Source organism: Lactuca saligna, chromosome 6, assembly GCF_052625555.1.
Source record: "Lactuca saligna cultivar CGN05327 chromosome 6, ASM5262555v1, whole genome shotgun sequence".
Taxonomy (NCBI): Eukaryota; Viridiplantae; Streptophyta; class Magnoliopsida; order Asterales; family Asteraceae; genus Lactuca; species Lactuca saligna.
Genome location: NC_136422.1, coordinates 25,905,985 through 25,924,007, shown reverse-complemented (window position 1 = coordinate 25,924,007; position 18,023 = coordinate 25,905,985). Strand labels below are relative to the sequence as shown.

The window sequence follows — 18,023 nt, the reverse complement described above, 5'->3', positions numbered from 1 at the left end:
TTTGTCTTTAAACAATATAAGATTTGTGGATGTTGGATGAAATCTCTTCTTTACTTTTTAACAATTTATACAACTAGGAAAGTTTGAAAAATACCTTATCATGAGAGATAGATTAATACAGAATAATAGTGACAAGATAAAGATTGATAATAAGAGGGTGTTTGTTTGGCTTAGTTTTTGAAAGACAAAAAGTCTTTTTTGTAAAAGTTGGAAAAGTCACGATTATGTGACTTTTTAAAAAGATGTCATTTTCTCTATTGTAAAAGTTGGAAAAATCAGAATTACCAAACATCTTTTTGACTTTTAGAAAAAGATAAAAGTAAAAAAATCGATTTAAAAGCTATGCCAAAGACCCTTTAAAACGGACAACAATGGGAACAAGAAGAAATTTTTTGATGAGAAAGGAAAGAATAGAGAGTCTTAAAGAGTAAGGATGATGTGACTTGTTTTAAGTGTGGAAACATAAAATATTATACAAATTAATACCAAATAGTCCTTCTTCTGTTTCATTTGAAACAAGTTTGTGTGCATATCTACCAACTGTCCTAAAAAGAGGAATCAGAAAGCGCAACAACAAAAAAACATGGACCTTCACATTACAAATTATTATATGAAAGGCTTGAGAAACCGTATGTGTTGTTTTAGATATTTTATTAGGGATTTCCTACGTGTTAATTTATTATTTGATTCGAATACAACCTATTTATTCATGTCATATAGATTTGGGGATGACTTTCTATACTTTTGCTTGCAATTTATTATTTGATCCGAATAAAAACTATTCATTCATGTCATATAGATTTCGCCGACGACTTTATTTTTCATGCAGTTGATTCACACTTATTAGTTGATTTCGATGGTACTCATGTGACCATTATAAGAGAATTTAAGAATGTGTGTGGGGAATTTAGAGTAATAAATTTTGTTACATACATTGCTTCAATGCAACATTGTGGTTTCAACATTGTGTTGGACATGGCTTGGTTGAGTGCAAACTAACCAAGATGAGATAGACTATAGTAATTTCAATATATTGTGTTGGAAAAGGTATTTATTAATTCAAATTCCTCTAAACTCTGCAAACCAAACAACATTTGAGTCTAACATTCACATAGTTTTCAATCTTCAGTTTTGTTAAAGATATTCAATTAGTAAGCAACCTCCCATGGACAAACGAAACCTTCAAGTAAAAGATACAATAAGTTTGGTGGAAGTATTAATTTCATCGTTTTGATTCCAATCTTTGTTTCAGTTTGGTGGACACTACTTTACTCTTGTTGATGTTCACTACTTTCTATCCATTCCATGTATCTTAACAAAAATTTCATAAGAAGATAAGAACAACTCAAAATTCACAGCCACGTTTTTTCTTTCTTTGATGTGACATTAGTTCACACATAACTCATGAAAAACATCCTTTCTAGGTATAACCGTATACCCCTAAACTATAGGGCTTTCCTCTCGACCTTTTGTACCCACAAATTTATAGCTTCGTTGTGTCATTGTTATGAGTTTGATGTCTCGCAATAATTGGCAGGTATCCATCTCTATCTACTTATCTTTATATACACACACCTTCAATTCTTTTAGATGAATTGTCATCTTCTTCATCAAAAAGCCATTAACTTCTTTCCCAAGTTTTTAAGATTTAGATCGATCGGTAATTATTTCATAATTTTAATCCATCATTACAGATGTAAACCACTTAGCTTTATTGATCATGAGATCTGTATGTGAACTGTTTTCGGATAGTCAAACTAACACCGGTCTACGTCTTCGATCTACTAACTTCAATCACGGACAAAAATGGCGGAGTCTTTGAAATGACCAAAGTGTCCATTTGAACAAGCATCACCCAGTTTAAGATATGGGGTGATATAGGTAATTTGATATGTACCTTCCTTCTGGCCTGACGCTCGTGAAAACAATAATGGGGAACACCAAACATGCTTCAACTGCTACTCAGATCCTCCATTATTATTTTCATTAAATCTCATATCGATCCCCACTGGTTCCTTCTAAATAATTGCTGTTTTGCAGGTGTGTATTCATGTTAATCAAGTACTTTATTATTATATTCGTCTTTTTAAAGCTTATGTTTTTGACCCCATTAATTTATGGGTTTATGTAAAACGTTATTTAAACGTCCTTCTCTTTATATTCCCAAATAAATCTTTGGTTTTGTTAATAATATATTAACACCTTATGGATACAAGGCATTCGGTTTGAGAGTTGACTCGATGATATTATTGTTATTAGTTGGCATATATGACACACCAGCACAACTTGATTTTTCTTTGTTTTTATGTCATTAATATTCATTCATGGTACATATTCTCTTCCCTGTTTCAGAGTACCATATCACATCCATTTACTTCATCTTTCACATTAGATTCTCTCTCTCTCTCTCTCTCTCTCTCTCTCTCTCTCTCTCTCTCTCTCTCTCATTACTTGCAGTTTCTTGCAGGTTTTCATTATTTCACTGAGAGTGTGAGTTTTGTGACGTCATAACGACAGTCTGGTCCCATGGCTGAAGAAAGTTAAAGGACCTTGGTGCTCTACAGCCATTCTTTATTCTCTTTCATTGTTGTGGTTTCTTGAAATTGTTGCAGGTTTTGTGGGTGCGATAGCATTTAAGTTGGACGTAAATTAAATTTAAAGCACCCATTTTGGTTGAATCTTGGATAGAAAAAGGTGGCATTAAAGATAGCAAATGCAGACTCCAAAAACAAGGTACCATAAACAATATCTCTCTTCAATGGCCTTCAATTATTCATTTGGTCCTCCATCGATAATTGAACCCAGTTTTGCTAATTACTTCGGTTAAGTAGTTTTTGCATGTTTTCTGTCCTATTTTGGTCCATATTTTCCCTCTCTTTTTGTGTTTTATAATTGCTTCGTAATATATGGTTTTTGGCTGATACTTATTACAGCGTAAAGAGTTCTTCTGGCTCTGAAGGTGGTCGGAAGATCTCTCCTCGATCTGTTTCTTTAGAGACTAGACAAAAGAGCACAGGTCGTGTTGTTCGACAACTCAAGACAAGTGGCCTTGAAGCAAACTCTTCTACAAGTATTAGAACACCAAAAACAACAAGTACTAAAACTCTTGATCGCATATCACCAAAAGGACTTGAACCTGAGGTATATATATTTCTAACATACTACTAAAACTTCATGACTTTTTATGGGTTTTTGTGTGTGTGTTTGTTTGTTTGTGTGTTTGTGTGGGGAGGTGGGAGAGGGTATTTAGTGACAAACAAATGATTTTTATGAAAATTCAGATTGTGTTGAAGTTGCTTTCCAAAAGTAGTATTTTGACCTTAATAACATCTATAACATCGTTTCTAAGAGTGACAATCATGTTCAGCACAAAAATGTGCAAAATATAAGTTATTGTTTTTAACTTATTTAGATTTTCAAAAATACATCTTTTATTTATTGTAATATATATGTAAATACTAAGTTTTCATTAAATATGTTACCATGTTTTAAGTTTTTAAAAAGCTTTATATTCTTAAATACATTTTGATGTTCTTATCACATTTAAAATATAGCTATACAATTAATTTAACTATGCATCAATACTTTAACTTTAATAACCAAAATATCACATGAAACTTTACCAAACAAAATTGGTGTTACGAAAAATATAGCATCAAATTTGATGTTGTACTATTCAGAACACAATATTTGGTGTAAGTTTACATTAAAAAACTGTGTTTACATTAAAAATGATGTTCCTTGAGTCCCAATGGTATAGCCTAAAATTAAGACAATACTTCAACTTAAAGTAGATAACGAGAAGCAAATCACCAAAACTGTGTGTTTGTTATTTCCTATCTCTAATCACCAAAAGTCCAAAAATATATCAAAACCCGCTAAAGAAACAAGTCCCACCACAAGTGGAGGGCTTTAATTAGTGTTTTTAGGAACCTTCTAACTTTTAGTTTTTTATGTTCTATATCATTTTGTACACTTTAAACGGTTATAAATACTTTTGTTAAACCGTTTTACACAAATAAAACTTCAATTTACAGCTTCCAGCGTCCTGTAGCTTTGCCAAAAATAACCCTTTGACTACCGTCAAATTTCCCAGTTTCCTCTTTTCTGTGGATAAAGAATGTGATATTTATCACATGCATTTATGTAAGTTTAATGTAAAGTAAGTAGTAGGTATATAATTGTTCTTAGTTATTACATAAGATATTTTCACGTTCATTAATGCCCAAGTGGAATTGAGTGTATGGTTGAGATTACATATGATTTTTCTTTCTAATATTATTGTTTAATGTTTCAGAAGAAACGTCAAGGGAGAGTTGCCGAACTTGAAACACAGATTAGTCAACTGGAGGATGCTTTAAGAACTGTTAAAGATCAACTAATTGTGTCTGAATCATGGAAAAAACAAGCCAAGTTAGACGCAGAAGAGTCGAGGAAAGAGCTTTTAGCCATAACTTTAAAACTTGAAGAGTCTCAAAAGCTCTTGGCTTTGTCTTCTTTCCATGAAACCCATGTAAGCTCCCTTTCTTTTTGTAAACTACGTTCATGCAATCGCTCTCCTTTCACTTCTAACCATAATATTTTCGTATTTTGGAAAAATTTTGAAGTCGAACTATCTATCGGCATACGAGGAGATACGTGTCTTGAAAGAGAATATGGCTCAACAGGTTTCGATCATGGAGGAAATGAAGAACCAACTTGACGATTCCAGAAGTTCAGAGTCTAAGGCCCATACTTTAGCTAGCGAAACTTTACGACAACTCGAAACAGCAAAAAAAACAATGGAGTCATTAAAGACAAACAGTGATGATTACAACGCTATTGTTTCGGAGCTACAGCAATCTAGAGAACGCGTAAGTTCGTTAGAATCGATTATTGAAGAAATGAATGTAAAAGAGAAACAAAGTGAATCCAAAGAGATTACTGATTTGAAAGCTGAACTCGAAAATTTGAAATCTCGTCAAGCATGGGAGATTAGTGGCGAATTGAGGAAGTCGAAAGAAGATGTTGATGAGTTGAGGGCGAGTTTGATGGATAAAGAAACCGAATTGCAATGTATTCTTGAGGAGAACGAAAATCTGAATGCGAAACTGAAAAACTTGCGAGAAAACGAGGTGGGAAACGAGTCTAAACAAGAATTCGAGAGTTTAAAGTTGAAATTGACGAGTTTAGAGACGGAATTAAGCGAAAAGTGCGATGAAAACGAGATGCTGAAACTGGAAATCAAGAAAATGAAAAGCTCAACGGAGGCAATGAAGAAGAACAAAGATGAAGTTGTAAATGTGACAGAACGATTAGAGGCTGTGAAGATGAGCAACTGTGAAATGGAAGAAGAGTTGAGAAGGCTGAAAGTACAGATGAGTCAATGGCGGAAGGCGGCGGAGGCGGCTACTGATATGCTTTGTGATAAGAGCAGTGATAACAATGGGCGGATGCTGGAGGAGAGAACATGGTCGATGGGCCATTTTAGCCCTAGGAAGAGGTTGAACATGTGTTCACCTGGTAGTGTAGAGATTGATGATGATGATGATGATGAGTTTATGAAGAGGAAAGATGGTAATATGCTTAGAAGGATTGGAGTGTTGTGGAAGAGGCCGCAGAACAAATGATCATGATAGAGATGGTATTGGTTGGAATTTAATTGAAATTTTTATGAACATTTGTAATTTTTTTATTTTTATTATTAAAGAAGCATTATTGTATTTTGAAAATGCAAATGGAGGCACCATCATTGAATATTTCAACCAATGGAAATGTTATTTAGGTGTAAACGTGTATGAGGCATACCAATGATAATTGAAGTTCATTAGTTTATGCATACCAACCAATTGAAGTTCATTAGTTTATGCATACCAACCATAACTTTGCGGCTCAACTAATTTGGGGTTCTAAACGAACAAAAAATATAAGGCCTTTTCGAATTTAGTATACTTAATGTTATAAACCCTCATTCTTTATCCCTAATCGGATGATCCTAATAAAGTAATAGATAATGAAATTCTAGAAACAATTTAGAGGGTGTTTGATTTAGCTTTTGTAGGGTAAAAGTCTTTTTTGTGAATAAACTTTTTGTAAAAGAACTTTTTACAAAAGTTGTTTTTTAAAATGTATTTGGATTAGTTTTTGAAAGGAAAATATCAAAAGTTAAAGTGTTTTGGTTAACTTTTAGGAGAGAGTAGGGAATGAAGAATTGATGATGATAGATGGGGGTATATTGGTAATTTAATATTTTTACTTTTGGAAAGTTGGGAAAAATCACATAATCGTGACTTTTCAAAAAGGCTCAATTTACTCTATTGAAAAAGTCATTTCCAAAAGTCTTTTTCACTTAAACAAACATCTTTTTGATTTTTTTCTAAAAAAGTAAAAGTCATTTTAAAAGTTAAAACAAACACCTCTTAGAAATAATGGTTTGAACAATAAAGAAATGAGAATGAAGAATAGAAGATAAATGTCGTTTTAGTTTTTAAGAATCAAGATCTTTGCACTCTTGTCTCCTACCGCATGCGCTCCGCTCTGCCACTCACTGTGATGACGGATTGAAATTGTGGATTGCGATCTATCGAACAATAAGACAATTACTAATGGACTAATTCAATAACTGAGATTTGAGATATATTAGGTTAAGTTTGGACAATATAGGGTCCCTTAGAATTGGAACCCTAAACCATAGCTTAGAATTTTACAAGCATGAGTTGGCCCTGCGATAAACACCTAGTTAACATAAGCATAATAACCGTTAGAACCAATTTAACTGGATCAATATTAGAACGATTGGTTTAGATTTTCTTTTTTGATAACATAATGAATGGATCGGTTTTGGTTTTAATTGATAACCAATTAAACATTAATCAAACTAAAATATCTGAAAATACTAACATCGATATTAATTCTAAAAATATATTGTTAATTCGATTTGTCTTACCAAATAATTCCCTCCTCATGTTTCTACTTAACATAAGTAATTCATGTCTGGAAACTTTCTGAGCAGTAGATTTATACATTTTGGACGATCCAAAACCGATTTTAAAAAAAGAATGAGGACTGAAGCGATCTTATACTCACAAGTCGCAAGCCGGTCTAGATATTTGGTCTAGGTAATGGTTCATATTTTCGTGATAGGATAGAGGTCAAAAGATGGAATAATAATGTTTCCTTAATTATGTTCGAAAGTTGCTAGCACTATAGGTTATTTGGTTTGAAAACAAAACCTAATCGAATTTTCAGTTGTGCAAGCGTGAGGATTTAGCAGAAGATGAAGTTGGATTGAGAGTTTGTGTTGAACACCTAACATCGCTCCTAATTCTACGAATTTTGTTAACGTCAATAACACTTTGTTTGCATTAAGCACGTAGAATTATGATGGACGATAATGGTAGATGACTATTCTTCATCGATGCATAGTGGTGAGGACAAAGCTTCAACCATTATGCTAAGTGTGAAGAAAATCAAAACCTAAATAAATATACAATTCGTCGTATTCAAACTATAAACCTAGTAAAAACTTCACAGATTCCAGATTCAAAATAAAAAGCTTGGTAATTCTTGATTATGTATTTTACTTTGGTTTTAGGATCGTAAGATTTAGACCCAAAAAATTTAAGATCATGGACATTGAATGAAAACAATAGTGAAAATGACTAAAATATGGTATAAGAGTGAGAATACCGGAGAAGAAATCAGATAAGAGTGTTAGAGAAACTATGTAAGAGTTAGAAGATGAGAAGATAAATCGGATAAGAGCACTAGAAAATGAAAATTATGTTTTTATGGTGAGCTTTTTATTTATTGATAGTAAAAATAACAAAATAAGAATAATAGAAAGTGGAAAAAAATGACAGAATGAATAAATTAGTCACTGTAAACCAAATGCCCTTCTATTAAAATTGATAAGAGCATCAAAACTATAACAAAATGACATTATAAAGACGGTTTATGAAGAGAAAAAAGAAATTAAAAAAAAATGAAATTTTTACTAAATCTGAAGGATCATTTCTGTAAATTTAATATTTTAATAATTTAATTAGTCTAAATAAAAGTAAAAATTGAAGAAATTGATGAAAAATATTGGTAGGCCAACAAAACTAGGCCCATATAACAAAGTTAATAGTTTTGACCCAAACTCATCTTAAGGCTGGTTACTATCGTTGGACGCTTGGCGTTGAGACTTGAGACCTCTATATTAACATTTTCATATAAATTTATATTATGATATTACCATAAATCAAATATTAACAATAATTATATGTGAGATCTGTATATTACATGAGTTTATTTAAAAAATATATATAAAATTTTAATAATTTGAAAATTTTGAATTTATAAGAAAAATAAGAAAAATTTTGAATTATTAAAATTAATGAGGTTTTAATGTATTGAATACATTACATATATAAATCTCTTCTAATAAACATTTTACATATATATTACCTTACATATTAAATGTGCAATTTTAATTTAATAAAATGAAAAATACAATAAAATGACAAGTGGAAAATAGAAAATTTAAAAATTTTAGAAAATATCATGTGTTCAAATGATGGAAAAGAGGACATGTGTCAAAAATTCTTTATTTATTAGGTAGGATTATACAAATGAAATTTCCATGGAAATGTGATTTCATTATTTCATTGTTCAAATTTTATATTTTAATTACATAATAAAATTAAAATCAATTATAGGTTATGAGATGATTCAACACTTTACTATAAATATATTAATATGAAAAACATATCCATCTTCTTTATTTAATTAATCTCCAGGTGAATATTCACAAATTGCATAAAATAAAACTATATATCTAAAAAAATTATGTACATATTAAAAAATATTATACTATATACATGCGAGCTTAGAGGGGGGCAAAATGGACAGCTGCATAAGGCTAAATTTTTTTCATTATATATATTTATTTAAAATTATAAAATTATAATAAAGATAACGGTCCTTTTTTTCTTGTTCGTTCTGGACCTTTAAGAATATTTTATTTTTCAGGACCGACCTTAAGCTTGTAATTATTTTGAACCAGATTATACAATATACATCTATCAGACTAATATCATTCGATAGTATCTATTCATAGATTTTATTTAATAAAACTAAACATGTTTTTAAATTTACTATTCCAATCTAACATAATATATTTTTTCTGTTAATTAAAAACAACTTAATTAAAAAAATTATAATCAAAAATATTTTTTTTGATAATTTTTTATTTAGTTTGACTTGTTATATATTTACAATATTTAAACATTTTTAAATATTTTGGAAAATAATACTTGAATATATTTTTAAGTTGATTTTATGTTTTTGGATTTAACATAATATTTAAATTAACAAATAAATGTATCATAACAATCATTATAAACCTTAATCAATAATAAGATAATATTTTACATTTAATAACATATTTTAAACTAATAGATAAACTAGATTAAGATTGAAATTGAAAGGTCCTTGAGTTTCAAAATTTATATGGTGATAAAAAACAACTCATATATAATAATATATAATATAGTATGATTATTATGCCAAAACTTCAATTAATTGTTTAAATGGAAAATAATATGCATAAATATTCACGTCTTGAGGCTTAGACCATAAGGTGTATTAACTTTTCACATATCATTTTTTCTTTTTATGTTAGTATTCCGTTCATTCATCTTTCACTTACAAAAACCTAGGAAGTAGTTGCATTTCACTTTTATTTTTTAAAAATAAAAATAATTTAATTTTAAAGTTTATAATTTAAAAAATAAATAGAATTAATTAAAAAATGATTAATAAACACAAATATTAATTAAAATACTTAAATACTTCAAATAAAAAGTACATAAAAAACCTATAAATTTTAATTAGAAATTACAAAAAAGGACAAGCTAGATTAAAAAACAATCATGATTTAAAAAACATGAAATAATCTAGAGAAAATATTTTTTTTCATGATCTTCTCTCCCATCCTCAAAACTAATTTTAGGGTCTATCCCAAAAGATTCTCGGTCTTTTGAATCAATAATTGCATATCTTCTATTTCTTTTCTTTTCATTTTATTTTTTGGCCAATTTTTCCTTATCAAAAGCCAAAATTAAGTAAAATTCAGATTGTACCAAAAAAATATATCCATCATTCTCCCATTTGTTTTGCTTCGTTGCCGAAATCTATTGCATTAGAAGAAGATTCATTCCTCTTTCTTTTTTGCTTTGTCTTTACCTATCGGTCGGATAATTTCTTCTAGATCAAGCTCATCGTTATCATTTAAATATAGTCCGACACGAACATAGGAAGAAGTTGTGTATCTAGAACCTGTTTTTGTTCTTTTTGATGGTGCTCCTCCTAGTAGGACTTCAGTTTCAAAATTTCTCCATCTTGGACTAGAAGATAATAATTTCCAAGGCCCATTAAACTTGATCATCTTTCCCATTTCTCGTAAAACAAATGCAAAGCCTCTTGAAGAATTTTTTCATGACCTTGATCGCTTCTCCATTGGTTTTCAAGTTGTTGCACAGCTCGTTCATCTTGGAACCTATGACATACTAGAATTTAGGTCTAAATCTATAAACTGTCAGCTCACCACAAACCTCTTTGTAACATGACCTATTGAGTTTTATTACATGTTTTGGTAATTTTATAGCGTCATTATAATTGCAATAAGATATGAAATGATATCTCACTTCTTGTTGTGGAAAATCTCAAACAAATCACAAACTCAAACTGTAACCCTAATGGTACGTCTGAAAAACTAAAATTTCCTATTAAGCGTTACATGAGCGAATGAAGGACTCTAGTCTCGTAGTACATGTTCACTTGGGCCCGGAAATATAAAGGATGTTCAAAACGGATTTCGAATGCAAAATATCTGAATAATTTAAGAAATCTAACCGATATAACACTGTTTTTATCTGATTTTGTAAACTATTTCAATCTGTTGAAGCACTTGTACATATCATATGGTAATTCTAAGAGCGTTTTGGACTCAGACAACAATCTATTATTTGACTCCATACTCGAAGGATTTTCAGTAAAAATATTTGTAAAAAATATTAAGTAATAACAAAAATAAAAATTGAACGTTATGAGTCAATTAGACGCAAATCTTTAAACACAATTTTCCGAAGATCTACAACTCAAAAATTAATTCGTTCGATTTTTAGACACAAATCGATTTCTCATATAGATGAATAGGCACCTCCACGATCCTACATATGGATGGATTGAAAATCGATTCATACAGATGGGTTGGATCGTTATGGGTTTTTTGAGACACCGATTTTCTATGTGGTGGGTTTTATTGGGTATGTAAGTTCTGGGGTTTCAGTTTGCAAGGTGGGATAAAGATATAAGGAAGGAGATTAAGAAAGAAATGTTTTTGAGTTGCAGGTTTGCGAGATATGTGTGTTCTTTGCTGCAACTTGGTGGTATAAGAAGAAAGATAAGAAGAGAGAGAGAGAGAGAGAGAGAGAGAGAGAGAGAGAGAGAGAGAGAGAAAAGAATCAAACGAGAGAGAATGAAAAGTTAAAGAGAGAGGAGGATGGGGTTGGCTAATTTTTCTATTTCTTATTTTTCAATTAAAAAATGTTAAAATAAATATAAAAAGTGTATAAAAGAAATCAACAGGACAAAATCGTCCTTTTAGGTTTTCCATGGACTAAAACCATTTGAATTTCTTAATTTTAGGACTAAAACCACAAAAATTCTTGATTTTGGACCTTCTATGCAAGTTGGAAACTTTTTGGATTCTATCCACAGTTTTTGCAAATCCACAATGACCAATTTCGCAGTTTAAATAATAAAGACAAAATTACATAAATAGTCCTTATGGTTGACATAATAGACCAACTTTAGTCCTTATAGCAAATTGTTTGCATAGATGGTCTTTTGGTTTCAAAATATTGCAAATACGACCCTTTTGACTAAAGAAATTAAATTTTCCAGTTAAATCTTTTATGAAATGACACATTTACCCTTCCTTTCATAGGGATCGTTTATGTAATTTGTTTAAGTCATTGGGGCCATTTATGTAAATTTCTCTATTATTTATTATATTTATATTTTATTTATTTATATTTTTTATGAATTACTTTTTTTATGTTTTTTTCGAATATAATGTTTAATTTTTTTATTTTTTTCACTTATATTTTTTTGAGTTTTTTTTAAATAATTTTCTTAAATTTCTTGACGCTTTATTCGAATACACTTATTAATGTTTTTTTTGTTTGAATAATTTTTTTGATGTTTTGTTCAAATACATTTTTAACATTTTTAATATATTCTTTTACGTTTTATTTTTTATAGAAAAATCGAGTAATCTAACCATTTTTGTATTTAAATAATCACTTTTAATTTTTTTAAATAACCACTTAATCTAAAATTCGTACATTTCAAACCATGTTATTAAACGGATTAGATCTAATCCCATATTGTCATCCTCTATAAAGAACCCTTATTCTGTACTATGTTCATATTTCTTTGTTCTTAGCCACTCTAAGTTCGAAAAATGTCTTCTACCCGTGAAAAGCTTTAATATATGAGGGTATGTGCCAAATTTTTGTGTGATTATATAATTTGAATTATTTTGTTTTAGTAGTACGGATTGTAAATAATTCGTTTTGCTTTGATTTTTTATAATTCTATGTTATTAATTGCAGTTAATCACTATTAACCATCAAAATCAAAGCAAAACGAATTATTTCCAAATAATCATATAGAATCTTACAAAAAAACACTTCAACTTTATATATATATATATATATATATATATATATATATATATATATATATATATATATATATATATATAACATATGGAAAATAAATATTTAGGGCATCAAGTTGGGAGCCAATAATCAATTGACACCTGTCCAACTGTAGAAGTTATTGAAATTACGAAACTCGTTTTTATGATTGGGTTAAATTTACAAATTTAGTCCATGTACTTTTCTTAAAATTATATGTTTAGTCCAACTATATTTGTTTAGATCCGCAACCAACCCATCATTTTCCCTCCCGTTTCATTTTCCCTTTCCAGTTCATAATCCTCATCCATGAAAAAGAAACCTAGAAAAAAAATTCTATTTGTTTAACGAAATTGATAAAATCAATATTTACTGAGGGAAAAGTTTGGATCCCACCACCACCTTTTACCAGATACAACATCCAAATGCAAAGCTGAAAACCATTTCATCTTTCACTGTGAATCACCAATTTCTGAAAGAGCACACATATACATTAGATTTTCAAAAATTGATCCTAAGTTTCAATTTTAAACATCACCAACATCAAATGCATAAAATTAATAAAGGATAAGAAGAAAAAGTTCATAACATAAAGTGTGGAATCAGTTAAGGAGCTGCAGAAACTAGAAATCAGAAATCAAAATATGTATATAAAGGATCAAAAATCACAGTCGCTGGAGCAGATCCGACAATGTTGTCGCTGCCACTGTTGACTCTCTCTTGCCCTCGATTCTCTATTTCCCCGTTGTTGTATCTCCTACGATCCAAACTTTCAATAAATGGTACCATCATAAAACTTTTCTAGGTTTTCTTTTAAAAAGTATTTAACATCGATCTGTAAGAGAAGTCTGTTTGTCAATGAGATCAATTGGTAACCAAAATCTCACTGATAAACCATTTTGTGTGCAGCTTTAGGATAGGGGAGGGCAGCACCGACAAAAATTTGCATAGTTGCTTTTACAAAGGCATAGCCAATCCGCTGTCGAGGTTACAACGAAGAAGCTTTCGTAAGTTTGATGAACACACAAATTCGCTGGAGATGAGCATTGAGGCATCGTAGAGATGAAAGGAGAAGTGTGGTTGTGTATCAGATCTTTACTGATTGATTCTTATTAGAGTTTGTGGTCAAAACGAGAATGATAGGCAGCTAGGGTTTAACGTCGCTGGATCGGGTTGCTCTCAATGACAAAGAGAGGGTGAAATAAATGAAGCGTGGTGGAGAGATTGATGAACTGAGAAAGAATGGAGCGACCATCTTTTGGTGTTTAGATGTCGGTTTTTTCTAATTAAACCTAAAATATAACCAAAGATACAAATTACTCCCAAATTACAGGGACCATTTATGTAATCTATTCTAAAAAGGATGTTTTGCCCTAATATATATTTTCTATATAACCATTTCCTCTTTCTCTCTCTCTCTCTTTATATATATATATATATATATATATATATATATATATATATATATATATATATATATATATATATTTATGGTAAAGTGAATATATCCTTAAAGGTATATAAGATAGATACCCAAACCCACCATAATACGTTGTTTTGTTTGATATATTCATTATATTTTTCTTAAACTTCAATCTCTAACTTGATTTATTTTTAAGATTTTCAAAATTTCAATATTATTTATCTCTTATATCACATCATTTTGCCAAACACCTAGTAGAGTATATATATTATAGTTGAAAATGAAAATTATGTAAAAGCAAGATAAATGTGAAATTAATTAAAATATTGGAAGTAAATCATGTTAGAAGTTGAATTATAAGAATCTTGGAGTATTACAATGTATATATATAATACAAAACGACGTTGTATAATGAATTTGGGTACCTAAGTTTATATACCTTTAAGGGTATATTCAGTTTTCCGTGTATATATATATATATATATATATATATATATATATATATATATATATATATATATATATATATCTCCCTTCTTAATAAAAGAATCCCTTAGTTACACGTGTCATGTCCTCCACCCAATTCTTCTCTAAGTTAAATTACTGTTTTGTCCTTCATCTTTATAATAATCTGCATCCATCTCACTAGAAGACTAGAACCCGATGAATTCTTTTCCTTCTTTCGTTATCCCAATAAATCTGGAAAGACGTTCATCTCTCCATAAAATCAAAATCAAAATTCAAATCCTCCCAAATTCAAGCAGTAATTTACACACCGACATCGACGAGATGTATGAATTGATTTGCTTATCTTTTTAATTGTTCTATTTCTTTCTCAGTTTTACAATGGAAACCTGATGTCTTCATTTTGTCGATCAAACACTTATGCTTGTTTTTCTTTTTGTAGGTTGCAATGAAGACGTTGTATGCTCCCGGTCTTTCTCTCTCTGCTACAAAATCGTTAAACCAATTGATGATAAATCATTAAACTAGATGAAGATAGGGATACTGCTCTGCATCTCTCTTATACCCAAACTTCTAGAGTCCACATTTGTTATCGAATTTACAACTTTGATTTTGTTAAGTTGAAAAAACTGTTGATCTTGAGTTTAATGTTATTATTTACTCATATTCTATTACATTCTAATCAGATTAGGTTACATCTAAAACTCGTTTGAGTTGCCTACCAAATGTTCAATGAAATTCCTTTTAAATTTTGTGAAGCATGAAAGCCTAATCTTAATCAAGGTAGAGTCTGTCACAACCAGTTTTTGTTCCACAAGACCTGTCTTTACTTTTTCTTTTCATTCGTGTTCCCCTCACAGAGATCCAATGAGTCATTTCAATGGATCATAAATATCTAAAGAGACTTCAATACCCTGGTTTTTGTAGTTTGTGTTGATTATCATATACATAACTTCATAAACTTCAAGTATAATGAAGTAGCAAGAGAGATAATAGTTTTAAAATGGAAATTTTATGTACTTTTTTTTTGTCAAATATTACTTTATTAGTTCACTAATTATTCGATTTATTTCTTTTTCAACTTTTCAATGATCCTTTGATTGCAGGTGTCTTTTATACACAAAGTGAAAACTATAAGAATTGCTCATTTATTTCAACTTTGTGATGTTACTGCTAGGTAGAGGTGCATAATGCGTTCACAATAATGGATGCTGGAAAAGCCATTCCATATCCTTCACCTACATTATCCAATACATTTTCTTTTCAAGATCCAAGATTATTGAGTGGCTAAGTGGGATGCATATGTTAAAAAGGATCTCTTATTTATTTATTTACTTATTTATTTTTAATGTATTTATAGGTTTATTTGTGGTTTATACACAGGTTTAGGACTAAGCCTTTTTGAAACCAATAGATTTTGTAGACCAAATTTACTAAGAGGTTCGAATAAGCTTGTCTTCAAGTATAAATGTTGCTTATCTTCAATCTTTGGTAGACTATACGGTCATTTTCATTTCTAAAATGATGTATGTGTGAAGTAAGTATAAAAAAAGTGACTTTCTTGTTTGCAGCCGTCTAAAGTTAAGGTAAACAACCATTTTACCCTTATTTTTTGAGGGAGTTTTATTTTCATTTTCTATAATAATATTTGAACTTTTGCAATATATTGGTAACTTATTATGGTTTCTAATGTCATTTTTAAAGAGTTAGACTCTTTGTATATTGGTTTTTAATGTAATTTTTGCAATATATTGGTTGCTTATAATATTATGGTTTCTGGTCTTGATGTCAAGATCAAGAAAAAGTGTTTGATCAACTTGAAAGGTGATGTTGCATCCACTATGGTGACTATATGATTTGGAAAATGTATTATGTGCATCTTTATTTGGTGACATCCCCACATTACAAGGTGTTTAAAAAAGACAGAAGAATTATAAAAAAGAAGGCAAGACACCTAGCAAGCTTGGAAGGACATTTACTAGGAGCATCAATACAATTCAGAAGGGTCATTTTTTTTAAAATTTAAATTAAAACTTCCATTTATATTAGTATTAAAACTTAGTATATTTATATAACCATTTATTATTAGATGCATCTAGATCATAACACAAACATATTACTTTCACTTCACATTGCAATCTTTTTATTAATTAGATGTATTTGTGATGGAAAAAATAAAGATTACAATATGGAATACTAGGTGTAAAAATAGATTTGGTGTAAAAATAGAGGAAAAGGGCCGTATAATCTTTTTCGGGATAAGTTATAAAGAATGGGGTTATTGTAGGTGGTTTGATGGGGGTCTATTCTCAAACACAAAGACAACAAAAGGAGAATAGGGTTAAGTGATATGGTAATATGATCTTTCGATTAGCAAAATAGATAGAAGTCAAAGTCAAAATGATGAATGGTTTTACCCAGTGAAAATAAAAATTAAAAATTGAAGTCTTTTGAAGCTGTCAAATTAACTTTTATGATAAAAACATATATAAACTAAATTTTATTATAATATTTATTTGAAAACGTCTTTTTTTTAATTTTTTTTAATGTATATTATTTAAAATAGGAATTAAATAGTAAATGATGATTAAGAAACTTTTGTATTTTTGGGAAACTAACTACTATACATGTTTTTAGAATAATATAAAATCGTTTTTGATGATTATGTAAATAATTAAATTCATTTATAAAAAAAAAAAAAAAAATATGCCGACCATATATTTCACATAAAAATGAAATTTCATAGCGGCTTCATTAAGAAATATATATTTTGATTTATTTCACCATTTAATAACCACAAATTAAACTTAAAGCCCAAAAACAATATGGAAAACTTCTAAATTGAAAGTTTAATGCCAGAGTAAATCCTGTAAAAGAAAATTTCAATGCACCATATAGTCTATTTAAACCCGAGTTTATTCATGATCAATGTGATGCGAATTTTTACTCATCCAGTGGTTTGGTAATGCTATATTTCATTTATTTTTTCCAAGTTTCAAAGGCCTTAAAATGGAAAAGACGGAAACCATTAAATACATTTAAAAGGAAACTATAATTTGAATCCATACCAATTGAGTAAAATTAAAAACAATTGTATCTCTAACAAATTTGTTAATAGCAAATAGCAATCCCATTAAATCAGGACATGAATCGCAAGATATTTCATAATTTTCACAAAGTCTCACAAATACTTTGTAGAAATGGAAGAACAATAGATCAAGATTTCCATGACTTTTCATTGTTAAACAGAATTTAAATCTTATTAATTTAATAAAAAAAGTTTAATCTTTTATCCGTGGTTTTCACGGTTGTAACCTAGTATATATATATATATATATATATATATATATATATATATATATATATAGTAGCCGTTACCCATGCACAGCAGCGGGGACAAATAG

At 29.5% G+C, this 18,023-nt stretch overlaps 1 protein-coding gene across 4 annotated transcripts; it reads left to right on the top strand.

The window, feature by feature from the left end:
- Nucleotides 1–1,408: 1,408 nt before the first annotated feature.
- On the top strand, nt 1,409–5,818 carry LOC145000658 (interactor of constitutive active ROPs 3-like). 4 transcript variants are annotated; one of them, XM_078959921.1, is made up of 6 exons: nt 1,409–1,537; nt 1,695–1,881; nt 2,468–2,733; nt 2,934–3,141; nt 4,298–4,513; nt 4,608–5,818. In XM_078959921.1, the coding sequence occupies exons 3-6, from the start codon at nt 2,714–2,716 to the stop codon at nt 5,607–5,609; spliced, it is 1,446 nt and encodes a 481-aa protein (XP_078816047.1). In that variant the 5' UTR covers nt 1,409–1,537; nt 1,695–1,881; nt 2,468–2,713; the 3' UTR covers nt 5,610–5,818. The 4 variants fall into 4 exon arrangements, with proteins under 4 accessions (XP_078816047.1, XP_078816045.1, XP_078816046.1 ...); XM_078959919.1 differs by having other exon boundaries at nt 1,695–2,040; XM_078959920.1 differs by lacking the exon at nt 1,409–1,537 and having other exon boundaries at nt 1,624–2,040.
- The last annotated feature ends 12,205 nt before the right edge of the window (nt 5,819–18,023 follow it).

Coding starts and splice junctions, on each gene's coding strand:
- LOC145000658 (XM_078959921.1), top strand. CDS start 2,714: ATGCAGACTCCAAAAACAAG. Junction 3,142..4,297: donor CAAAAGGACTTGAACCTGAG/GTATATATATTT, acceptor TTAATGTTTCAG/AAGAAACGTCAAGGGAGAGT. Junction 4,514..4,607: donor CTTCTTTCCATGAAACCCAT/GTAAGCTCCCTT, acceptor AAAATTTTGAAG/TCGAACTATCTATCGGCATA.